This window comes from Leiobunum rupestre, chromosome 4, assembly GCF_980474605.1.
Source record: "Leiobunum rupestre chromosome 4, qqLeiRupe1.1.hap1, whole genome shotgun sequence".
In the NCBI taxonomy this organism is placed as follows: domain Eukaryota; kingdom Metazoa; phylum Arthropoda; class Arachnida; order Opiliones; family Sclerosomatidae; genus Leiobunum; species Leiobunum rupestre.
Window position 1 is genome coordinate 34,136,881 of NC_143387.1, and position 26,654 is coordinate 34,163,534.

The following is a 26,654-nucleotide window of genomic DNA, read 5'->3' on the forward strand; positions in this document are numbered from 1 at the left end:
CCGACGGGAAATCGAGAAATCCCGAAATCCGACGGGAAATCGAGAAATCCCGAAATCCGACGGGAAATCGATAAATCCCGAAATCCGACGGGAAATCGAGAAATCCCGAAATCCGACGGGAAATCGAGAAATCCCGAAATCCGACGGGAAATCGATAAATCCCAAAATCCGACGGGAAATCGATAAATCCCAAAATCCGACGGGAAATCGCAAATCCCAAAATCCGACGGGAAATCGCAAATCCCGAAATCCGACGATAAATCGAGAAATCCCAAAATTCGACGATAAATCCTGAAATTCGACAAGAAATCGTGAAATCCGGGTTTGTACAAAAGTTAAGAAATCTTGAAATCCACAGTGAAATCCCGTACACATCTCTGGTGAATGTCCGACCCCTCGGTGACGAACTTGTTAGGGCGGTGACGTTCTAGCTGAAAGAAGAAGAAGATCAAAGGAGCACGGATCGAACTCGCAATCAAGAAGTCAGTCTGAGAGTGTGGAATGGCGATCAAAAACGATATAGAACGGTGGACCCCCACGGGGAACCCGCGACGATTTCCTGGCGGGGGGGGGGGGGGAGAATGAACCCCCAGAAAAGGTTGCCAAATACCGACGCCGGCTTTTCCTCAAGCCTTTTATACCAACACCATAAAAAAATCTATAAAAGACAGGATGGTGGTGGTGAGGGGGTGCAGGGAGGGGGCGAGCCACGAAAATAAAAAGAAAGATTTGAGCGTGGTCCCTTGGTTCAAGTCGTAAACGAGCGAGCCCAGCGATAAGGCATCAAAAACAACTTAAGAAAAAGATAGGCCAGCCAGCTCAGTGAGAGATGATATCTGGACCGGCTAAATGACTATTACGTGAAAGCCGAGCCTTTGTACTTAATGGGCTAGACATAAACGCCTCGGATCGAGCCGTCCCCCCCCCCCTTCCTACTCAACAAGGGGCTACACGCCTATAGACCTATTTTTCGTCAAACAACTCTCGTTGTTATTCCCATTTAGGTGAAACGATAAAATACGCTCGATAAACGCCATCTGTTGAGTACAAATAAATTAATTACTTAAACATAATTTAGATATATCTATTTTTTGTTCGTACAGTGAACTAGGAAAACGAACGTTTTAAGTTAAAAAATTTACTTTCAAATGGGTTGGTCGCTCGAACGATTAAATGATCATTAAATCAGAATAAAAAAAACGTGGCTGTAGAAAGATTACATTTTTAATCGTGTTCACAGGGTTTTCAGATTCAAATTCCCTTACTTTCCCAGGGTTTCCCTGACCGTTTACAGATAATTACCCTGACGTTTTAAAACCAAAATTTTACACCCATTTTCAAATTCCCTGACTTTTCCAGTTTCTCCAGGTACTGTTGCAACCCTTTAGCAGTGGCCTAGCAACCTTAATTTTCTACTAGGGTACAACACCTGAAAAATTGTGAATTTGTTTTTACAACCATTATGTCATGAGAGTCCACATTTAATATACTGTAAATAAGCAATAATAAACGGTCTTCATTATAATTCTTGGTCTGCTTTAAATTTTTGGTCAAATTTAAGTTAATTTTCCAAATAGCTGCTCACTTTTATAATAGGCCTATCATATATTGTGGAGCGCCCCGCTCGCAATTTACCCCCAAAACTCAAAAACGTTCCTACACCCCTGCCCTTTAGTAAAATATCCCCACAAACTATGGCTCCAGATTTGATATCCGCGCGTTAACTGTATTAAATAAGTTAGGTTTCTATTTGTAACGAAACTCGCCGATCAAACCCTTCTCGCGAGAAAAAGATGAAAAGAAATCAGCCCAGTAACCCAAATACGAATCGTCAAAACCTCGGTCGGAAACTATTTGGAAAGCAAAGAGACCATATTTAGTCAGCATTATAAAAGAGAGCGAAATTAGAGAAAGGCACCGAATGTTTTATATCAAACATCTTCGGAAGGAATGCTACAGCTTAAGGCCTCTTCTCTTAGAAGTTCCTATAACAGTCTCGCGCGACTATAGCCTCCTCAGCACTTCAAATAGAGCGAGCAATTCAATGTCGCGAGCCCGTCGCCCGCTCCTCACGAAATAAAGAAGGTCCCTTCAAGAAGACGCTCTCTTTTCTTTGTGAGGATATTTGGGCTGGCCGCCGCTCTGGCACCGAGTCCCAGCGGGTGATGACGACTCTGCCTCTACTGATCCAGAAATTCGCATCAATTCCACGTGCCCACCCACCCCCTCTTCACTTCATTGAATCCGAGAGGAAACCAGCCTGCTGGATTGAGACTTTGCACGACCCCCCCCCCCCCCGCGAACCTTCCTTAGCGTAACCGAGCCGCGGGGGGGTGTCAACTGCAATACGTTTATTTAAAATCTGGTTACCCCCCTCTTAACCACTATAGCGTGATTATTATAAAACAAAGTTTCGTTTGAGATGAAAGATCCGTTGATTCTCATTTCGAAAATTCTAATCTACTTGTTCACTCTTCCATAGAAAAGTAAACCACTTTTGTTTAAAAAAAAATGTCTGGCTGTCTGCGTCTGCTATTGCGGGTTTGAGTTTAGGTATTAAATAAATAGTGTTCTAACATGGTCAGAGTTCATACTTAATATTGGTCAGAGTTCATACTTAATATTGGTCAGAGTTCATACTTAATATTGGTCAGAGTTCATACTTAATATTGGTCAGAGTTCATACTTAATATTGGTCAGAGTTCATACTTAATATTGGTCAGAGTTCATACTTAATATTGGTCAGAGTTCATACTTAATATTGCTCAGAGTTCATACTTAATATTGGTCAGAGTTCATACTTAATATTGCTCAGAGTTCATACTTAATATTGCTCAGAGTTCATACTTAATATTGCTCAGAGTTCATACTTAATATTGCTCAGAGTTCATACTTAATATTGCTCAGAGTTCATACTTAATATTGCTCAGAGTTCATACTTAATATTGCTCAGAGTTCATACTTAATATTGCTCAGAGTTCATACTTAATATTGCTCAGAGTGCATACTTAATATTGCTCAGAGTGCATACTTAATATTGGTCAGAGTTCATACTTAATATTGGTCAGAGTTCATACTTAATATTGGTCAGAGTTCATACTTAATATTGGTCAGAGTTCATACTTAATATTGGTCAGAGTTCATACTTAATATTGGTCAGAGTTCATACTTAATATTGGTCAGAGTTCATACTTAATATTGCTCAGAGTTCATACTTAATATTGGTCAGAGTTCATACTTAATATTGGTCAGAGTTCATACTTAATATTGGTCAGAGTTCATACTTAATATTGCTCAGAGTTCATACTTAATATTGCTCAGAGTTCATACTTAATATTGCTCAGAGTTCATACTTAATATTGCTCAGAGTTCATACTTAATATTGCTCAGAGTTCATACTTAATATTGCTCAGAGTTCATACTCTATATATAAAATCATAATCTATATTTGTTTACATTATACTTTTAATATTCCTTTTTCTACTCAAACGCGTACTTAAATAAAAATAAGTGGAAACGTTTACAATAATAAACAACGCTACATTCCAAATTGTTGTTGTTAGCTAACCCTTTAGGCCTAAACAGAGCTTCAAGGGGAAAACGCTGAAGCAAAGTACAACGGGGGGGGGGGAGGGGAAGAGAATACCGTAGCTGTCAAAACAACCTCGTGAGCGTCCAGTATAATGGCATCCACCCCTTCGCGTAATAAGTTCCCGAGAGAAAGCGCGCGCCGCAGTATCGTCTAAATTCCTATAGTTCCCCCGCCAAATGACACAGCCTACCCTGAAGTATGGTAGGCCTACTCGGGCCCAACGCGGCCGGCATCCGCAGCTTCAATAGATTCCGAACCGAAATGGAGTGAAAGATTTTAATAGTCTCCTAACGCGTTTATTAATTGACTATTTCACGCGGGACTAGCTTCCATAAATAAATTGATAGAAATTGTTCTCCGTGCCTGGCTTTCCGGGGGCCGCTAACTAATTTATCAGGTTTAAAGACACCCCCGCTTCGGCGGGACTTATTATGATAGGGCGACTGTTCATTTTCTCTCTACTGATGGTTTCTGTAATGGCGGTACAAGTCCGAGAATAAATTCGCAATTCGCTCGCTCGCTTCTCGATCAATTTGCGGGTTAAACGCGACGTATAAGGGATCGTTTGAATCGAAAAGGAACTGGTTAAGTTTATTACACGCTCCCTTCAGAAATTGGAAATTTAGTCGGCAAACTCCATTTAGCTTTGAATCGTTAAAATAAAATTTGCGAATCCAAGATATTCGAAAATTCCAAAGATAATTCGAAATACTTTAGAAAAAATTTAGCGTAATGGGTTTCATTGATTAATTTATCTCTACAACGAATATTTAGTGTAATATATTTATCCTTTAAGCCGCTCTTGATCTCGCTCAAATTTTCCTACATCTGGAATAGTAATACAAATTCTATCGAATAAACTCGCCTGTAGAAGTGTTCCAACCGCATTACACGGGTGTCCAGTGTGAAGCCAACTACCACAACTTAAGTATCAAGGAAATGTGAATTTTTTTCTTAAGGGAAAGTGAAGAACCAATTTGTATACTCCGCTACGAAATGCACTTCAGCGCCACCTAACAAAATTGTAAAAGGCCTCCTGGTGGATTTTTGGTACTGTAATTTTGTGATATAGCAAACGTAGAAAGAATAAAGCAGAACAAGATGTCACGAAAATTAAAGTACACACAATCCCACTTATGTAATTTAAATGTATTTTAAATATTAAATTAAATTTGAACAAATTTTCAATCACCTTGTACATTAACTTAATAAACCCAAGAGGGATTTGATCGAAAATGAATTTCCCGAGTTACCTGGTTTTGGACATAAGGTAGCGAAACGCGAACAACTTAATTTAAATTAGTTTTTAGACCAACCGAATTGTTCGAGTTACCGGGTTTTAGAAATTACTTATCGAAACGCGAACAACTTAATTTAAATGCATTTTTAGACAAAAATTATTTTTCGAGTTACCTGGTTTTGGAAATAAGGTAGCGACATATGCAATGTGCAACTCCAAACTAGTGTAAAAGTTATGCGAAGGAATGAAAGACGTCAACGATTAAAACAATTAAAATATTTTAACAATAAATTTGCCTTATAGTGTACTTTTAAACGTTGACGTCTTTCATTCCTTCGCAAGGTAGCGACACGCTAACTAATTCTTTTGGAGTTAGATGGCGCCTGTATCAATTGGTACTAAATACAAATATCACAATAGTGCGTACGCGGGTTGTGGGGTCCCGCGAATTGGTCAGAAATCACTTAAAATTAAAATTTCTTAATGCGACTAGAAACGTAGTTCAGAAATGATCAGTACTAACTAAAAATATAATTTTAATCCTAGTCGCTCTTAATTTAAAAAATAATGTATATTTAAAGTCGGATATCGGCAAAATGGACAAATTATCAACTTGAGGGCCCCATTGCTCATAGCGGGCTACCGAGGGCATGATATTTCCTTTCGATTAAGATATCCCAGGTCCTTCTTGACCTAATTCTTGAAGAGTTACGTGGAATATGGCGGCATTGGCAACATTGTACGGGGGTCCAGTATACACACAAATCCTTTAGCGTGTAAAAACGGTTGGAAGAAACTATCGAACGCAATTCCTAGTTGAAAATACCCCGAAGAAGTTCGAAATTGAAGTACTAATTTTAGAACAGCGTGTCAAATAGATCGCAATTGTAGTATCCGTACGCCGTATATCGGAATTGGAAAAAGAATGTCACGGAACATTGAGGCGAAGGGATCGATTCAACCCAAATCGATGAAAAACCACGCCAGCGCTCAGTATTCAACGCGGGTGTTTGTTTATGTCAAGAGAATGGGATGCGGAGAGAGAGTTAGGGTTTACCTTCCTATTTTCTTCGTTAAGTTATTTATCTAAACGCGATTGTTCCGTGATTTGAAGTCCAAAACTAAGATTACGCGATTGACCGCGTTCGCCAATTTGACCTCGCAATTCGCTTATACTATGAATTAGAAGCGAAACAAAACGCCGCTGTTGGGTCGCGGGGTCATTGCGCCGCTGTAATCTATCATCAAACTGGCCCAAAAGAAGGATGACATTTTAAAAGCCTCGATCACTCGCTAAGGACAACCAAAAGCGGCTTTTTTATTACCGATATTAAGTTTTTCATAAAAAAATTGCGAGCTAAAATAAGAATTAAAAACAATCGATTTTTCATAGAACTTTTCAGCAAACATAGCCACGTAAGCCTTTTGTGGCTCCTAAAAATATATCAACAAACAAGTCGGTTATGGAATGGAAATAACAGATTCTCTATAGATATATCAAGAAGCAAGTTAGATATATAATGGAAATAGTAAATTCTCGATAGCCATGTAACTACTAAATATCAAAAAACAAGATGGTTATGGAATGAAAATAGCAGATTCTCGAGTCTAACGGTAATAATAATAAGCTAGGCTAATAACCAAGGTAACACCTTAGGCCCAAGTCATCGAGCGACTTTTTAACGCCTTTAAACAGGTGGCAGGGTTACAATGCGTAGAAGGGTGGTGGCAAGCCCTTCATGCCACGCGAGCCCACAGCTCCCTACACTTACTATTACCGTTAACCTCTACAAGTAAGCGCGTACCAGAAGACTATAAATCTAAAACGTCAACCAATTGTAGCCCTCAGAGTGTACACAATGGTGAAAATTAATGTCCAACAACTTGGAAGGCCTCATACGGTATTCCGAGAATGTAGAATTAACGCGTGATTTTAACCCATTTCGGGCCGATGAATGATAATCATTCAGTGATTTGATAGAAGGGCTGTAGCTAATGCCGCGTGTCGAACAGGAAGCACGTTGAATGAGAGCGCTAGAGCTAATACGTAATATAGCTACGGCTAAACTAAAAGCCTGTAGCGGAAGAGTGGGACCCCGGCGTGCGGGTCCGGGGAGCGATAATTTAGGCCAAATCAGCCGTGGAACAACTGGCTAAAGCTATTAAGCTAAATCATCAATCGATCTTTCCTCCGCCCGATGCCCGCCACGTTGGATTACAATATCCCCCGACCCCGCACTGTGTTTCAAAAATGGGAGAACGATTTTTTCACGCTTTCGAGATACGAGAGCACGCAGTCAACGGCAAATGTACTTTGTTTCATAAAAACGTGCCATTATAGCGCTTGTGTGGCGGGCAAATGGAATGTCATCATGTTTCCGCTCATGGATACCAATAAACTTTTATAATGAGTGTTTCAAAAATACCCCAAATTGAACCACAGTTTGGTGAAACGTGCAAACCCAGAAATAGTGTCCCCAATAATGTTGGTCAGTTGGGAAAATGATGTAAAGTTCGGGGGAAAATAAGATGAGAACGCTCTTGTTAAGGTATTCATTTCCTTCAGGTGGTGCCTTGGGTATTAGCCTAGCTGATTATTATTATTATTATTATTTCGTCATTTCGTAGTAAAAGAAGTAGTTTTTGCGAATCAATATTTCTCGAAACGGGTCACGTAAGAACTAACAATTTTAAGAACAATTAAATGTTGTCTTTACTTTTGATACAATATAAACCATTTTTACTGGAAATTGGCTACTTAAATAGCGCATTTGTCAGCCAACTTCCAGTGAAGACTGACAAGGAGACTACCCGAGGTGATTATTACCGATTTTGTTGAAACTCGGGGGTTAAGTAGACCTTATGGTAGTATGAAAATTGCCAAAGGGAAAAGTTGCAGTGGGCTTTAGTTTTCCCATGGCAACCGAAAATGTTTTTGATCTCTCAAAACAAAAAAATCTCCATTTAAAAAAGCATGGGTGTTTCTCGGTTTCACAGGGTACTTAAAAAAATTAAATTTTCAAAACTTACCAAAAAGATAAATTTTACCTATTTTGGGTAAAATTGATCAAGGATTTTGGGTAAAATTGATCAATTTTGATTAAATTTTAATAAAATTTGGGTAACCGAGAAAATCCCATGCTTATTTAAATGGAGAGGTCAAAACATTAAGCCTATTGCAACTTTTCCCTTTGGAAATTTTCATACTACCATAAGGTCTACTTAACCCCCGAGTTTCAACAAAATCGGTGATAACCACCTCGGGTAGTCTTCTTGTGAGTAATCATAACAACTATACGTAGTTTAAAGTTAAATACACGTAACCCCTCCTATCCACTATATATAAAAAGACGCTCTGAACAATTCCCGCGATAACATTGAACCCTCGTTTAACGCGAGACGTTTGTTAAACGGTGAAATTGATTAGTGTCGCTGATAAAGAAGATTCAACAAAATGAAAGTAGGCGCGCGTTCGTCCGGGGATTTAAATTAATATTAAACAACCATTAAGGCTTAAAAAGTGAGAAAAAGACACCCTTGAGAAATACGCGTTGGCAAAATGCGAAGCCCCAAACGCGTACCGACGCCAGCCTTGTTCAAATTAGAGCAAATCGATTTAAAGGGGGCCGCTTATAACTTGTTTTTGGGGGCTGCCGCCAGAGAGCGTTGATACGAATGGGAGGCGCCCTAAGCAGATCAAGATCGCCCTCGATAGCGTTGCATTAATATGAATAAAGCCGCGAATAAGTGAAGAGCCTCCCCGCGCAAGCCTACACCAAGCGGGGGGCTACGCTAGACCCGAAAAGGGGGTTAACGGGAAGAGAAAGGTAGGTAGCGCTACCGATACCGGAAAGGATGCGGGGTGGGAGAGGGTGCTAGACATTACGCAACGGAGAGTATAGGTAGGCGAGGTGGGGGCCCCCATCCTCCCCCGCGATTACAGTTCGGCCGACTGCAGACGAGAGATAAGGTGACAATCAAGGAGGTGAAAAAAGACCGCTAGTTCCGGAATGGGTGAAAGTGGCGAAGGGGACGGAGCCTATAGGATGATCTTGATATTTGCCGCGCTACATTATCTACAATTTTATTAGGTATTCGTCGCTATGGGGGCCAAATTAGTCATAAAGATACCAGATATTCCACCATTAAAGGATGCTAAATATTTAGAAAACGATAAGAGTTCTTTGCCCGACAATGAAAAGTATGAACGAACGGTAGTAGCACCGTTACGTAGCTTTAAGTACAAACATGGTTTTTCAAATACAGAAAAATACGCCCAAAATCTGGGCCTCAACAAAAGCTACGGAGTACTAGAGCTCTATGGTGTTGTAAAATTCAATTACTCGAAGATTGGGCCCCACCTCTAAACTTAATAGGATTATTATTTCTAAAAATATAGGACTTTATAGGACTATTTTTTCTATATTATATGTTTTTATAGGATTATATGTGCCATTTCATTTAATAAGTGTATGTATTTTAAAATAAAATCTATATTTAGTGAAAACTATTTGAGCATTTTATCACAAAAATTTACTAGTAGCTAACCATGTTAAAAATAACCAAAGTATAGATTTGAAGGACTTGTATAGGAATTTATCCTAAAGCTTAATCTAGCACAATTTGACTGACTTCGTGAGTGGCGGGATTTGAAATAGGCAGAATATCAAAATTATAGGATTTTATAGGAAATTTGGGGATTTTATTAAAAATAAAGGATGTTATATAGCATTTTATAGGAATTATAGGACCTCTGGGGGCTCTGAAAGAATGGAAATCATTTGCCTAAATTTACAGTTATAATTCAGAAATCTATATATTTTGGAATCCGATGGAAAATCTCGCAAATTAGAAAAACGGATCACAAATCATACAAATACTTCTAACTCTAGTTAGAAAATGACAAATCCGAAGTAAAATGTAAAATATATTTAAAATTAGCCACAGATTTTCTTAACTTTTTTTAGTTAAAGAATCTTGTAGAAATGTCAGAAATATAAAAATACTCGTCAATAGAGAAAAATTTAAAACACATTTTAATAACTCGTATACAAGAGAAGAAAATGTCTCAGACTTCGGCGGGGGAAAATAAAAAGTGAGACGAATTGACCTTCGAAAGAAAGTAACATTTCGAGGTCGCAGACACCCCGTCGAAACCGAATAGACAGTCTAGTGTTTAGTGGCTGGAACGTTCGTTTTCTTAGCACGCGGACGAGCCCGTATTTTAGACGCGCTTGACCTAGATGCGTCGTAACTAGACTAGCTAAGAAAAAACATTCTCTGACGGATGAAACGAAAAAAAAAACCTTTATTTCACCTCTTTGTGGCGGGCCCCTTAAATTTGGCACAAAGTGAAAAAGCGTTAGAAACAGCTTAGTACGGTAGCGCGATATATATCGGTGGGCTTTAAAAGCGAGGAGGGGCGCGATATAGTCAAAATGCGATCCGGTTTATGCATTCCGGAGCAATAGAGAAGAAATCACCTTTCCCTCGCCTATAGTCGAGACGAACTTCGCTTTTGGCGGGAGACAAAAGGCGAATAGCCATCGACTCGCTTCTCGCAGTTTCGGCTTCTCGCTCGGTGGCGTTCAATCCCCGCCGACCTGATCGACACCTTGCAGAGGGCTCGAGATGGCGCGCATTCTTGGAAGACGAAGAGCGGAAGATCTCCGGGTAACTTTCTCATCTTCCTTTACACTCCGTCACGCGTGGTTGGAGCTCTTCCTCTCGACGCCGAGCGAATCACGAAGTCAGTAGCGAAAGACTGGCGTATTTCGGCTCGAGAGCCATCGAAAGCCGCTCGGGTTTCCTCGTCTTTCCAAACTGACAAAAAGGACCGTAATGGTGACTTAGACGAGACTTTAGCCGCCCTCTTTTCGAACGAGGAACCGGGGACCCGAGGGCGCGCGTACTCAAATTTGAATATCGGAACGAAATGGCGAAACTGAATATTGCCAAACCGTAAGCGCTGCCACCTCCACCCGCGGATACATCCGACCGCTGTACCTAGATACTGAGACGAGCGCCCAAAAACTGTTTTGACTGCGCGTTGGGTGGAGATTGCCGCCGTCAGATCTATATTTCGTGGCAATTTTGGACTATAAATTGCCATTCTGCCGTATATAACAGTCTTTCGATTACAGTCTGGCTCTGTTCCGTTTCATATATACGAATAGTTTTCACGTGACGTCATTATCACTAGAGTGTAAAGGCTCGTCTCAATCTCTTATTTCCTTCATCACTCCACGCTTTTCCACCATCGCCGCCATAAGTAATACATTTCTCGTGAAAAAATAGGAATAAAACAATACTACTAGATGAAAGAACGCGAAGAGACCTTTAAATTTATAAACTTGAAAATAAACGTTGAAGTACGTAAAGACTAGAGAATATCACACTCATATTTCGCAATATGATACGTACAAGTAGATTGCGTTAGAGCATAGTAATAATAATAATCAGTTTGGCACCTTAGGCCCAAGTCATCTAGCGATTTATAATGCTTTTAAACAAGTGGCCGGGTTACAATGCGTAGGAGGGTGGTGGCAAGACCTTCATGTCACGCGAGCCAACAGCTCCCAACACTTACTATTACCTTTAACCTCGACCAGTTTTTATGGAAGGAGTAGTTCCGAGTTTTCACCCAATGCCACAAGCTGGGATCGAACTCGGCTCCTCTTGCCGCGAGACGAAAGCGCTAACCACTCCCCCAGCCCTTGAAAACCTACACGTTGACGTTTTTTGAGTCAGTAAAATCATGCCCAATAATTTACACGGCTGGAGCATGAACATACTTGACGCCCCCAAAAACAGTACCTACATGGCTAACATACTTGACGATCCCAAAAACCATAACATCATGGCCAATAATTTAAATAGCTAACGCTCGAAGAAGTACGGTCGCCACTAGACAATCTATAGAGAGAGCGAGAAGACGTCCATTAATAACTGTCAAGCGATGGTGGCTTTTAGGCCAGAGACGGTGAGCCAGAATATGAAAGGAAACGCGCGTGTTGCCACCAAAGTAGTTATACGGCGCGTATGAAGCTGGAATGACGAAAAATAGGTTTCGGAGGCCGCTTATATTTCTCGCGTTATTGAGCGTAGAAACTAACACGCTGTACTTGCCTGTTTAGGGCCTTACGGAGAATTCCCGGTATGCCGCTGACGAGCCAAGATGGAAAAGAAACCAGACCAGGACGCGCTACGCCGGAAGATATTACCAGTCATTGGTACGGAAAGAAACCCGAGGGTATCCGTTAAAAATGAACGCGGCCAAGACGGACAAGTCCCTGTCCGAAATGGCCGGAAAATCGGATGAATGGACCATTTGGCGAATGGAGGTCAAATAATTCGTATAGGAAGAAAGAGTTTTACACGTACCGTGATTTTAGTCGAAATAGGCGCGCTGGTTCCGACGGTAACCCGAAACAAATCTAATTAACGGACAGCTTTCTCCGAACGCTTCTAATTTATCGACTTTGCTCCGAATCCCCAACGGGCCGATCCCCCCGTCGGCCTCGACAATGTAGCCCAAAATAGCCCCGGGAATGACCGGAGGAGCGCTCGATATATCCATCAACTGACCTTATTACGTCAAAAGGGACCTGCCTACGGGACGGACTCCGCTAGTCGCGGCGGATCGAGCCTAGAGAACGACTGATTATTTATAGATGGCACTCAATAATGTTTCATCTAACCTGGTACGTCGACGCTGGGGATTTCGCAGTTTGCCACTTTTAGAGATTAGGATTCTCTATTTTACTACTAGGAACGCGAATAAGCGACCTCGCGATACAGCACCGTTTTGTTATTCAGTTATTCATTCGATCGCGTTCTCCCAAAAATATTTTTAATGGAAATTTATTTACGAAATTGGATAAATAGACGTTTGTCCAGCGGATGATTATCTAAAACCTTATTTGCGTAGTAAATGAGGGCTGCTTAAAACTATTTGAATTATTTTCAATTTTTATGGAAATTTTATCAACGATTTTATACCATTTGAATAAAAGTTTGAAATAAAATATTTTTTATAGGCATGCCACTGTCTACGTCTTTCGTTTGACTGAAAAATACCGCTAGAGGTCTCATATCGCACCCAGAAACATCTGTTGAAATTACATTTTCGACCAATATTGTTGAAATTACATCTTCGACCAATATTGTTGAAATTACATCTTCGACCAATATGTTGAAATTACATCTTCGACCAATATGTTGAAATTACATCTTCGACCAATATGTTGAAATTACATCTTCGACCAATGTATTGAAATTACATCTTCGACCAATGTATTGAAATTACATTTTTGACCAATGTATTGAAATTACATTTTTGACCAATATGTTGAAATTAAATTTTTACCAATATGTTGAAATTAAATTTTTGACCAATATGTTGAAATTAAATTTTTGACCAATATGTTGAAATTACATTTTTGACCAATATGTTGAAATTACATTTTTGACCAATATGTTGAAATTACATTTTTGACCAATATGTTGAAATTACATTTTTGACCAATATGTTGAAATTACATTTTTGACCAATATGTTGAAATTACATTTTTGACCAATATGTTGAAATTACATTTTTGACCAATATGTTGAAATATAAATTATTTTTTTGGAAATTCGAGAGGGTATTATTAGTTTCTAAAATTAATTTTGAGATCTTAAAATAAGATTTCCCCGTTGATTTTGGTTTATTGACAAAATTTTTCTTGGCTTGAATTCAAGTGGTATACAAAGAACTAGTTGTGGGTGGAATTCCACACAGACATCATTGGTGGAAGTTATCGGCAACCGCGAAACAATATTATTTCCTCGTTTGCCAGTACACTCCGTGTTCCTTGAAAATTCTCCGCAGAGAGCGAGCGGTGTAGAGGAAATGGGTTTACCGTGATGTTGAACGAGAAACTCTATCAAGTTCAATTTGGCGGCATCTACAAAAGAGGTAAAGTAGAGATTATCCGCGCGGCAACGTCGCCGTTTGATGAATTGATGACGACGATATTATCTCGAACCAATTATAATCGGAGCTTGGAGCGCCCCTATTTTTAGGCACAGTCAAGTGGCCTTACAAGGAGGGCGCATTATTTTTAGTCCGGATAATCGCGAGCGGCTCATATCACCCCGACCAAAAAAACCAGCGACAAGGAATATTAGACTTCTTACTTTCTCTCGGGGACCACACCTCTAACACGCCCACATCCAAATTGGAACTACAAATCCCTCGGTATTAGACGTTGTTTACGTACAACCAGGCGACCCAAGTGTTTCTTCGTAAGAAGACAGCCAAAAATGTATCCTCGTGTTTGAAATTTGCTCTACGAAGCCTAGAGTATATAGAACATCGTCGAAAATCTAAGAACTATTTCCCATTTTTCACCTATTTGTTCATAGACGAACACTTATTAGTTAAACTTCGCCGAAAAGGAATAATTTTCGGAATCGAATACGTGAGGTGTAAAATACGCATTTTCTCAGTTAAAAAATACTTATGTCTAGAAGGTGCTTAAAACTGCTTATATAGATTTCCCATCGACACTTTTTTCCAAAAAATTAGAATTTTCCAAATATAGTCATTTTTCTGAAATTGGTAAAATTTTGAAATTATCCTCATTAGTTGACAAAATCACGTAACGCCCAACTAGACAAGCTCATAAAAGGCCAAATTTTCATCCGCTAAGCAGACGCTATGAGTTTTAGAATAATAAAAATCATCTGACGTAATTCCAGCGGTTAATGAGCTTCTAGCGCCAACTACTAGGTGGCTCTATGTAAACTATAAAAACCTTATTACACTCCGATATTTTTTTAAAAAATAAATTATTTAACATTTGAAAAATTTACTTGCTACGACCGAGAAAAATTCAAACGCCCCGTAAAATCTTATTTTGGGCAAATATTTTTAAACTTAAGCCGCTTTCCCGCTCCTTTCAAGATTTAAAAAAGCCGCTAGTTTCGTTCCCGTATTTAAAGCCTTTCCCCCGCAATTTCATCACATCTCAAAGGTTGTTCATTAATCTGATTAATTGAAACCCTTTGGGTAGATGACGAAAAAAGCGGGGTTTAGGCGAGGCACGTTACTGTACTCGCGGCCAAAGGATTTGTTATAAGGTCGTAGACTCGCTCAATTTATTTTCCCAATTTTTATACTCGGGGAGTAATCTTAGCCGATCAAATTCTTTAAAGAAAACTGTCAGTTCTTTCAAAAATTTCAACGTGTATCGAGGAATAAAAAAAACCCGAAAAAATAGCAATAAATTTTCTCGGTCTTCGTAGAAAGAAGAATTTTCGGAGCGGAACTCTGACAAAAGCGGCTTGCTTTCCAAAACGGAAACAGTCCCGATCAATAATGAAGCGAAGCTCCGCGAACGCGCCGATCAGATTAAAAGACGACGTATATACGCGCTAAAAACATACGCTTTTAGCCAATTCCAGACACTATTTTCCTCGTGTATACGCGCCGAAGTCCGACGTATCATCCATCAATGGCGAAAATGCTCATCCCACAATCTCGGAGGAGGTATACGAGATCACTTGATAGACATTGACGAAATTCTGTCCAGCTGATAAGGGACTATCTCAATTCTGGTGGGTTTTCAAGGATTCTACCCCGCGAAAATTAAGCGCAAATTCGTTGCTTAAAACATTTATCTCGAAGGTCGTTTGATATCTTACCGCGTGGTGTCTTTAATGGAAATTTCCTTGGAAGTTTGGTGAAAGTGGCCAAGTAAGCGATAAGACTTATTTGTACCTTTTGTACCACTCGATCAAGAAAACGTTCGAAATAAATTGATCAATATAGCAATTTCCTTTGATTTACCGTAGCGCTACGTTGTATCAATATACGAATTATCCGTAAAAATTCATCGCGGTTCATACAAATATTGGCAACTGATTTCCCTGAGATTTCCTTATTTTTTCCACGTGTAAGAGCACCAAATATTTTAGGATTACCTCAATAAATAGTAAGGTTTTATTTTATTATGTCGCAAATACTTTCCTATATAGAGTAACTCTCCGAGACATTGCTTACTCAACCAATCTTTCATGAAGAAGTAAAGGGTTACTCATTTCATGATTGAATAAATTGGTTCCATATTATTATACAAAAGAGAAGTTATCAAGGGAAATATTTAGTAAGAAAAATTGGTTGGTGTAAATTTCGGAGCCCTCATAAATTTTCTTGATTTACTTTAGTTTAACAAAACAAATTCCCTGATTTTTCGATGATTTTTCTGTCGACAATTTTCTGATATTTCCAGGTCTGTACGAATCCTGTTAAGGACTGATCTTCGGGGTCTCAACAAAATATTTTGCTCACATCTGTGTTATAATAAATTACTATCGTGTCTATTAAACTACCTGAAAAATATTTGTAAAAATCGTATCTCCTTTTTTTAACCGAACTTATTCCCTATGAAACATTCATCATAGAATACAAAAATATCCGAGATTAATAAAATTAAAAACCTTATTTTGGAAATTTTGGAAAACGAAAAATTTTCTCATTATTTTCGGGTTGGCGGACTTTTCCCAATGGGAAAAAATGTCTAAAGTTGATCAACTCTATTTTAATTAGAGAACTGTTCAGTGTAATATTAAAAACGTTAAAAGAGCACACCGGTTTTTGACATTTACTTATTTTTCAGTCAAATTTTAAAAACACTACGAAACGTAGATTTCTCTTGATCAAAATGAAACCAACCGAGTATGGATAAGCAAATTGAGAAAAATGACTGGTAGAAACAGGACTGCCATCTCGGCGATATATCTTCTTCTTCCTTCGCCGGGGAGCGGTTTATAAATAAAAAGCCACGACACGTGGGTCTATCACGGCATGTACGAAGAGCGAAAGTGAGGTTGAGACTTTGGGAGAGAGAGAGAGAGAGAAAATCAGGGGAAATGGTTGCCTCGGTAACCAACGCGTATCAGCCGCGGAGGGTGCCCAAAAAATGCGGTAAAAACCAACAGTGGTCTACCGCGAGAAAAGCGTGCCTAATTGCGAAGAGAGGCGCTTCGTGTATCCGGTGATTCATCATGGCTGAACAGATATCGCGCCATTTCGGACGCCATTTTGCTTTCAAGGGTATGACACCCGAATGAAAAAAAATACGTTCGAGCAACGCGGATCGAGCGATGACTTCCAAAAACTTTGAAGACGCGAAGAACAGCTTCCGCTTGCGGTTCAAAGGATGCATTAGCGACCCCTTAAAAGAGAGAGGGTGCATGGGCGCATTACGCCTCATTGGTGCTATAGCTTTTAAAAATAACTGATGATGGTTATATACTCTTCCTCTCCGGCTTCAAGTTTATTCGAGGCGAATGCTACCCTCGTGATCAAGTCTGCGCGCGAATAATTACGCTAGTTCGTTGACTTTTAAATACCGCGGCGATGAAGAAGGTGAACGGGAGAATGGCACAAAGAAAAACCGTGTTCCGGGCATGTGCCTATAATAGATGCCGTTCTTTTCGAACTCGCGCCAAAACTCAAGTTACGACGTGATCAGTGGGATTATTCCGAAATTATTTTTAGGCTGAATACTGCATCAATTCAATTTTACCCTCTTTGGGCTATAATAACACCAACTACAACCATCTAAAGAAATGAATTTGAAACCACTTTATTAATTTGTTTAATAATTTAGGACTTAAAATATCATAAACCATTCTTTTTTTTGCATTTCACAAAGAAACAAAACTCTAGGTTTCTAACTTAAATTTACTTCATTGTTTACCGCAAATTAACAAAAAAAATGCATTCTAACTGAGACAGCCAAACATTTTAATATTTTGATAACTATGGGGTTTTGAAATGTAAACAATCAATTATTCAAAAGTACATATACTTATACCAAATATCTGAAGGCCACCGAGAGAATACGGATAGCTGATGCTGGTAATTATTTTACCGACTTCGGCAACTACTTAATATCTGCCAGGCATAATAAACCTCTCCGAAGCCGCTTCCTCTATAGACATAATTAATCGACTCCAGTTTCCAGGAGAGAAGGGGGGGAGGGCATTTGATGGAGACTCGCCGAGTAATTAGGCTCATTAAAAATTCATTTATTAAGGCGAGAGCAATATAGGCGCGCTGTCTCTACGCGTCTTTTACTCGCTCTCTGGCGCGTGGAATTCTCTCAGTCTGCTTGAATCGACTGGAGAGCGGCTATCGTTGATGAATCCGCGGCCACCTAATGAAGGACACCCAGCTCGTCTAATTAGGAATCCCCAGAAGCCAATTAGCCTTTCTCTTCGCGGGTTGATATCCGCCTATTTTTGCCCCGCTCGTTTTGACACTCCGCGGTTTTTTCTAATCCTTAAACCTCAACCCGGAATGAAAGAGGTCAACCTAGCTTCGTTTCTGGATATATATTTTTTTTTACGGCGAGAGTACTTACGGCTTGGCTTTGCAAGTGCATTTGAGACAATTGTTCCTGTTCTCTCCGCAAGAGGACGTCCTGAAGTTCCAGCTGGGCGCGAAGCTCCTCCACTTGCAATTCCAAATGTTCCTGAAACGACAAATTCCCCTCGTTATTACGGAAAATTTTCATTAGCCTACGAATTCGTTACTCTCGGAGTTTCTAATAATCGATTTAACCCTTAATACTATATTATACAGGACTGGTTGTTTCAAAAGGTTACGCAAAACTTTAAGCAGTTGTAGGGGGTGAATTGAGAAGTATTCCTGTTTTTCCCCCATTTTCCTACGAAGAGTTAAAAGAGCGCCAGAGAGCTTCAAAGTGTGGCCTACTAGGCCCTGGAAGTAGGCGGCAACAAGCGCAAAACCAAGCAGCACGGAAACGCGAACATTAAGGTTCGGGTTCGTGTGATAGGTAAAAAAGGACTTTGTATAAACAATTCGAGGTAACCAGCGTAAAAACGAAAACTTAAAACAGTATTTAAAGTCCCTGCTGCTTGGTTTTTCGCTTGTTGCAGCCTACTTCCTGGGGCTAGTAGGAAAATGGGGGAAAAACAGGCATACTTCTCAACTCACCCCCTACAACTCCTTCAAATTTTAGCATAACCTTTTAAATCACCCTGTATACTCGAAATAACGTAAACAGCATTCTCATGATGATGGCCAAGTGCCAATATTCATTATGATTCATTCGGTAAGAGTTCGTCGCGGCCTAGCCAGTCGCCTTATTTCGCAAACGGATGATACCGCGAAACTTCCAATTACCGAAATGTGTAAAGTTTAATCTCCGATCGAAGTTTTTCCCCTCCTCGCAATTACGGCCCACTTTTAGTTCAACGAACAAGTTTTGCCTAATTCCAAGAGCGAGTACCCGGAAAATAAGAAACGAGCCACTCATCGCCGCCTAAAGATTTGCACGCTTCGTGGTCAGAGACAATCGTCTCGACAAAAAAAAACCTCTTTTAAAGAAACGGGTAAACATCCTCGAGCGCAAACCCGTCATTTGGCGTCTCTCGAGCAATTGATTCGAGCGCGCATAACCAATCTCCGTTACCGGTATGAAAGAAACAGTCATTTTTATATTATCTTAAATTTCCGGCGAACGCCAAGGCCGTTCGGTATCGAGCAAGCTCGAAACCAAGCCCCGCGTGCAGCAGTTGCTTTCGTAACAAAGCAACGCCGTTCGCTCGCATCGATCTCTACACGTGCACTTCCTCGAAACATGAAACTAGAGATTCAGCGCGTTCGCAACCTCGCTATTAGAAAGGGCGCGGTTGAAAGTTGACGGCGGCGGTGACGGTCGTACTAGTTGCTATAGGAAAAATGTTCCACCGAACGCTGGTCGGTATCGTCCTAACGTTAACGTGCGAAATCATGTTGAACCTGTCGATCATTTGCGGGAAACTAACTACTTCCATTAATCCGTTCGCCTTCTTGCTCATCAGGAATATCTTCATGTTCGGTCTGTGCCTGCCCAAAATAATCTTGAGCGGCGTGCCACTTCTGGGTTACCCCCGAGAGAGGCTGTCGCTCATGTTCAACGCCTTGGCATTCAGCGTCACGTCGCTGCTGGTCTTCGTCAGTATTCGTTACATGCCCACGGGAGACGCCACCGCCATATTCAGCAACTACCCCGTCTTGGGGATATTCATTTCCAAAATATTTTACAAGACGAAGATTTCGCTGGTGGAAGTGATATGCGCCACGGCCTCTTTGGTCGGGGTCATCTTCATCGCGAAACCGCGTTTCATTTTCCCGCAGGACGACGACGACGGTCAGGAGGACTACTGGATTGGAGCGGTGCTGGCCGTGTGTTGTTTAGTGACCTTCGCGATCGCCACCACGGCGACGCAAGGGCTCAAGCGGACACCCAGCAGCATCCCGACCCTGCACAATTCCGTCTACACCATCGTGCTAAGTTACGTGGCGCACGTGGCGCTCGTGTCCCCCGAAATAAGTATCGCCGATTGCGGGTTGCACCCCGTCTTCATCCTGTGCTCCGCCTTCCTCTTTTCGGGCTCCCTGTTCTTATTCCAGTTGGCGCTGGGCTTCGAACGGATCACCACTCTGTTGCCCATCAGGTCCATGGGAGTGGTCGTCGCCTATCTGTTGCAAGTGGGGATACTCTTCCAATATCCGTTATGGAACAGTTACGTGGGTGCTTCCATCATCATTGCCAGTATTTTAACCATCTCCGTCAGGAGAGTCAACAGGGAAAGGAAAAAAGAAGCCAAAGCCAGAGCCGAAGAAATAGAATTCATTTCTTGAAACCGAGATAAACTAAGTCGCTGTGATATCGCAAAATCATATTTTATAAACGTACAATTATTTTTGACAGTGTCGATAGTATTTTTTAAGGTTACGTTTTCCGAAAACGTGTTCGACATTCGCGTACTTCGATAAAATAACAAGCCATTGTAGCCTTTAGTTCTACAGGTACTTTAAACCTACATTTATAAGCACGGAACTATTGTAGTACGAAACATTCGTTGTATGGCGTGTAGATTATATTTAACGCAGTTTTTACTGTATGATAAAGTAAATTATTTTTACAATAATATAATATTCAGTTGTAAAATATGGTATTTTCTTTTTCCAAATCTTCAGTTATAGCAACTTTATTTTTAGCCAAAGAAAACTAAATCACGCTTTTCGACCAATTTTAAACTACATTTAGACCAAGTTTTAATGACGATAAATATTGCAGTTATTTTTATCTGAAAAAAACTAAATCTGGCGTTAGGTACTTCGAAAACAAAGTACGTGTTTTGGGAATATGAGTAAACCGAAATAATATTGGGATAACAGTTTCCAGCGAGTAGAAAGACAAAGTATATAATTTACTAAAACAAAATATAAATTAATAATTATATAGAATGCTATTCACAGCATTCGTGTATTTCAAAAATGAAGAAATAATAACAACTATTAAATCTTCAAAAGGAAAACTTTGAAAATAAGACAACTCTCAACGTATATAGTTAGTCTCGCTTATAGCATGTTCAATCTGCAGTTACCGACAAGGTTAAGGCAAAACAATGTAAACCAGACTTTGTACAGCAAAACGGGCGCTATAACAAGATCGTGGATTTATAGCTTTGGGCAAAACAATTTCTAGAAATTAATTTGGTACCTGTTCGGATGCGTATTACACCAACCAACACTAATCTTACAAGTGTTAAGCTTTTAATGATCTAATCATGTTCCTTATCAGTTAATTTGTCTATACCATTTTAGGTTTAATCTCAAATTAGTTTAAGCCATTTAGCCAATGATCCCAAAAAATAGCCCCTTTTGAGACTTTTACTATCGATTAACAATTTTGTAGATCCTTGGAAATCTACAGATATCTATCCAATTCGGATAAATATATCAAAATAAATATTTAAGAAGGTAATAGTTAGTGTAGGGAGCTGTTGGCTCGATCGCGTGGCATGCAGGGCTTTCCATCACCCTCCTACGCATTGTAACCCGGCCACCTGAATTAATGGCTTCAAAAGTCGCTTGATGACTTAGGCCTAAGGTGGTGCCTTGGGTATTAGCCTAGCTGATTATAATTATTATAATTAGTATTATTATTATTATTATTATTATTATTATTTTAGGGCTTGGCAGTACTGTGTAGGATTTCTGGTTACCTTCGAAAATCCGACGAGCTCAGTAATACTCAACTGACAATTGTGAGTAGGCTTATACGCGAGTTGTCTAGTGCAATTTTTAGTTAAAATCTTCACAAGCACATTTATGTACCCAATATTTTATTTATGTTTTGAGTTAATATATTTAGCGTTCTAATACAGGGTTGCCACAAAATTTTGATATTCAAATTCCCTGACTATTCCCTGTTTTCCCTGACCATTTTAAGAGATTTTCCCTGACTTTTTAAGGTCAAATTTTTATTTTATATTTGACTTTTATCAGAAGTTAATAAATTTTAATGAACTTATATTTCAGTAAAAAGGTTATTGCAATGTTGAAAAAATTAGCCAAACTTTCAAGGTAATAAATGATAAGCATAGAATTTGTCATAGATCTGGTCTAAAAAATAACCTTAAATAATGCCAAGATAAAATGTAATTACCTGACTTTTCCATGACTTTTTACAAATTCTAAAAATTCCCTGACATTTCCCTGACTTTTTAGGTCCATTCTTAAATTCCCTGACTTTTCCCTGATTTCCCTATTTTCCCTGACGTGTGGCAACCCTGTAATAAAATCAAAAAAATATTTTTCCTTCGCGCTTTCGTATACGGCGGGAGATAAATTATATAATAAAATAAGAAAATTTAAAAATGATTAAAAACAATTTTCTAAGAATATTGCGAGAAAAGGCGTCATATCCTGATTGGCTGCTGATAGGTTTCAGCTCGTAGGGGTGCTGATAATGGCTCTTAAATGCGGGAAACAAATGACGGATGTTAAAATCAACATTATAAATTTAGATTTTTTAAAGCAACGCGAGAGTATTTCAACTATATTTATTCGTATTTCTTTAGCAGGAAAACTTTCGGTTCTTAGAAAAAGACTTTCTCACGCTACGCCCCCGAACATCTCAAAACGTTGCGTAATAAAAAATTATGAAACTATATCACGCGGTTAAAAAACGAAATTAAGGGTTCGATTTTATAATATCAATTGCAAATACTATGTGGACTACGAAGTATCGTTTACCGTATTTGTACGTGATATAACAAAGCGAAATATTCAAATTGCGGACATATTAGGTGACGAGGAAAGAATCTAAAAAAGAGACCTCGAAATCACGCATCGAGCAGTAACGAAACGTGTTCGGGGAATTTTGGGGTCGGATTTTATGACTCGCTATATATTTTGTTTCGCTTTTTGGCGTCCGTATTTTAAGAATATTTAGCTAATCACGTCCCCATAGTAGAACCGTCCTTGGCATCGCTTTCACTTAGGCCTGAGAATTTAATACTGAGTCTAGCAAAATATTGGGAAAATTAACGACGGAATAACCAGTTTGTATTTTTGCTAGTTCCAAATTAAATGGTATTGAGCTATACCCGTAGCCAGCGAGGGGGACTGAGCAACTTAAAAAAATCTGAGAGTGCCCCCTTTAAAATAGCATTGTGCCCATAGAAAAATATCCTATTCACATATTATAATAAGTGAAGTCCAACTGTCCAAACTGTTATTTACTTTCGTGTACCATGCTTTATTATATTAGTATCACTTCCACCATTTGAAGTTGAAAGTTTTAGCTGTAGCAGAAACGGTAATATGGCACGTAATCATTGATTGGACTATACTAATGTTAATTTTCCGTAGTACTGTAGTCTATATGCTATGGCTTATTTCATTTGATTCTCTCCGTGTAGTGACGTTCTATGCTTCACAACAATATAAAGTTCTCAATTGGTTCTCAGTTTACACCATTTTAGTTTCGCTATCAGCTCGCGTGAGATTAATCAAGTAATTGTAAGTCCAAGTCTGGATAAATTTGTGGTAAAAGCGCAAAGATATTAATACCAAACTATTATGATTGGAAATTCAACTTCGATTTACCTAAGTTATTTTATAAATTTAATTTATATCGATTTAAACCACGTGTTCGAATAGCAAACGCCAGTGTGGCCCGTGTGGACCTATAAACTCATTTAAAAGTAGTCGGAGCCTCATAGGTCTTAGGAAAGAAGTTGATTTTTAAGGGTGCCCCCTTCGAAATTTGTCGGGCCCCTCTACTGAAAAATCCTGGCTACGCGCCTGAATTGAGCTATTCTAGTGACCCTGCGCTCAACTTTCGGGAGGTACGAACGAGCATCTAACCCGGTGGTTATCGTTGTCATAGCAACCATGGCACTACACATTTCCATCAATATAGAAAAAAATGGGCAATTTTCCTCAGCGACATCGATTCGTGTTCAACAAACGTCGAAAACTGCCGTACACGAGATTCAATTTGTAACTAGGACAATGCAGCTGCTTCTATCAACCCAGTATGGATGGCTTATCCGCGGGGAAGCCCCAATTTAAATTAATTTCCTCGACACACCAGTTCCATCGATAACTCGCTAAATGTTCTGACCCACTCGCTTTTGGGATCTCAACTCGATCGAGAAACAGGACGTATATAAAGAATACGCCATATTATTTTTACGCTTTCTTATAAACATGGATCGTTCTCACAGGCGAGAATGCCACCTGCTGCACGCGGGGGGGACGGGCGGCTATTGCCACCAGCTGACGTATCCCCCCCGCCCCGTCTTCGAGGACAAATCCAGGGCTGTAGCGCCAGACCAACAAAAAAGGCAATGTGGCCAAGAAAGAGGGGTTGGCTGGTGCCTTTTATTTTGAAAGCGAAGAGAGGTCGATTTGGCACGCGTGCACGATTGAACTGTTCAACGTTAATGGCATCTCGCGCGGCGCCCTTTCACGGAGTCGATCCAACCATCAACCGACGACTGCGTCCACCGCGTACCAGGACCAGTAGTGGCGACAGTGCCAATTGCCTTCAGTAAATGGTTCCGTTCCCCAACCCCCAACTTTTTTTACGATCCGACTCGGGAATTTATGGCCTACATTTTGTTCGATATTTCCGATACACCAGCGCGTTTCTTAAATCAACGCCCGAATTTCATTCCCTTTTTGCCATTTCACCCAAATACTTAAAAGCCTTTCTTTCAATTGATTTTTAAATGGTTATTAACTTAAATTTCATCGAAACATTTTTTTAACGCTCATTCTTTCTATTTTCTACATTTTATATATTGAATGCGTGTCAAGTTGATAAGATTCTGGTTTTTTCCCGTAAGAAGGGTTGTAGTTCATATAGCTCTTGTCTCTATTTTTAAAGGAAAGTTTATCGAACGAGATCGTATCGACCTTTTCTTTCACTGGAAGTAGGCTTACTGCAATACACATCTGCCATGAAGCCAGCCTACTTCCAGTGAAAGACAGAGTAAACCGAAGATTTATGTAGTCGGCCTTTAAGCATACCCTTGCAAACATTTAATGGATGCAACTTGGCTACCGTGCAGGCAAATTGCAGTATTTTTTCATTCATTTGGAACTGCAAGTTATACAGGCTGTTGTAAAGCAGAATACAAAATCAGCTATACTACAGCGGTATTTTCCGAAGTTAAGTAGCCATGTTTCAGACAAATTACAGCTTATTTCAATGTACTTACAGCCCAATTAAAAATAGTGCTAATCCCCACTGCGCCCCTATTACAAATACGAGCATCCCCAAAACAGCTATTTTGCAGCTACCGCGTAATTAGTGACTCAATTTAAAAATAATATTCATATGCTAATTGTTTATTTTTACACACACTAGCGGCAAGGTGTACCGTTTAATACCTTACCAAAGTAGTTCAACTTTTACTAAGTTATAAAACTGAACTATAGAACTTACATTGACGCGTATGGCTGAGGTATTTTTAAACAAGAAACGAAGGTATATTAAAGGGCAACGCAAGTGGCCATTTAGGGGGGCGCTTGATTCGGAACTATGTTTTCTTCTACAAGTCGTAAGTTGGTTTTCCAAGGAGGATTTTATACCGCGCGAAAACCTTATACTCCTTGGTGTAGCCACGTGTCGCAATTTCGCTTTCATTCGCGAATTTTTCGATTTTCTTAGCTCACTACCAACGAACCCAGGATTTAAGGCTTAGCTTACTTTATTTATTATGGAGAAAAGAACCGAGTTAGTTTCCGAGAGTTTGACGTTGATATTTTCAATTTAAAAATGTTTGCCAGTTTAATATTTGCAATTATGGAGGTGGTCTAAGAATAATCGCTATTAATTTTTTTGGTAAATTAATTAGATTCCGATTTAATTAGAATGGCGTTAGATATAAAACTCAACTTTCGGTAATTTGATTTAATTCGGATCAAATTTTACTGAATTAGCGTCCGAGCCGTAGATAAATCGCAGCATTTTTTACTGGCAAAAATGTAGCTGCATTTGTAGAAGTAACGCGTCCCATGCTCCAGCTGCAGCTCCATCCAAATAACAGGTGGCCACGCATACCCGCTTAGGGCTTATTGTCTACAAATGTAGTTTTATATCAGCCATATTTGGCAGTGAATTAAAAATACTTTTACTAGCTGTTTTTACCGCTACCTAGCAGCGGCGATTTATAAATGACTACATTTTTAGAGACCTTGCAGTCGAGCTACAGCGATTACGTGGCTGTAGCTGTAAAACTACTTTTTAAGCGACATTTCCGTCTGTGAGAAAAGCTTCGTAGACAACTGGCTGCTTTTGCAATTCTTGTTCAGCCTTTAAACGGATAATTCAGCCTACGCGGCTAAATTACAGTTCCGTTTTTATCTAAAATTCGGCAAAAACGACCCGCCGTTCACTGCAGCCTAATTATTGTCCATTTTCTGCCTGGTATTCAAGATATAGAATATGTTCATCT

At 39.6% G+C, this 26,654-nt stretch overlaps 1 protein-coding gene across 3 annotated transcripts in view; it reads right to left on the reverse strand.

Annotated features, from left to right (window-relative positions):
• Positions 1-26,654, reverse strand: part of LOC149947507 (uncharacterized) — a 111,272-nt gene that overhangs the window by 26,970 nt on the left and 57,648 nt on the right. For 2 of the 3 annotated variants that reach the window (XM_090172105.1, XM_090172104.1), the window contains exon 3: positions 18,248-18,358. The exons of the other annotated variant lie outside the window; for it this stretch is intronic. In XM_090172105.1, coding sequence (XP_090028231.1) covers positions 18,248-18,358 — 111 coding nt within the window. The remainder of the gene's footprint in view (positions 1-18,247; positions 18,359-26,654) is intronic. 3 annotated transcript variants of the gene reach the window in all.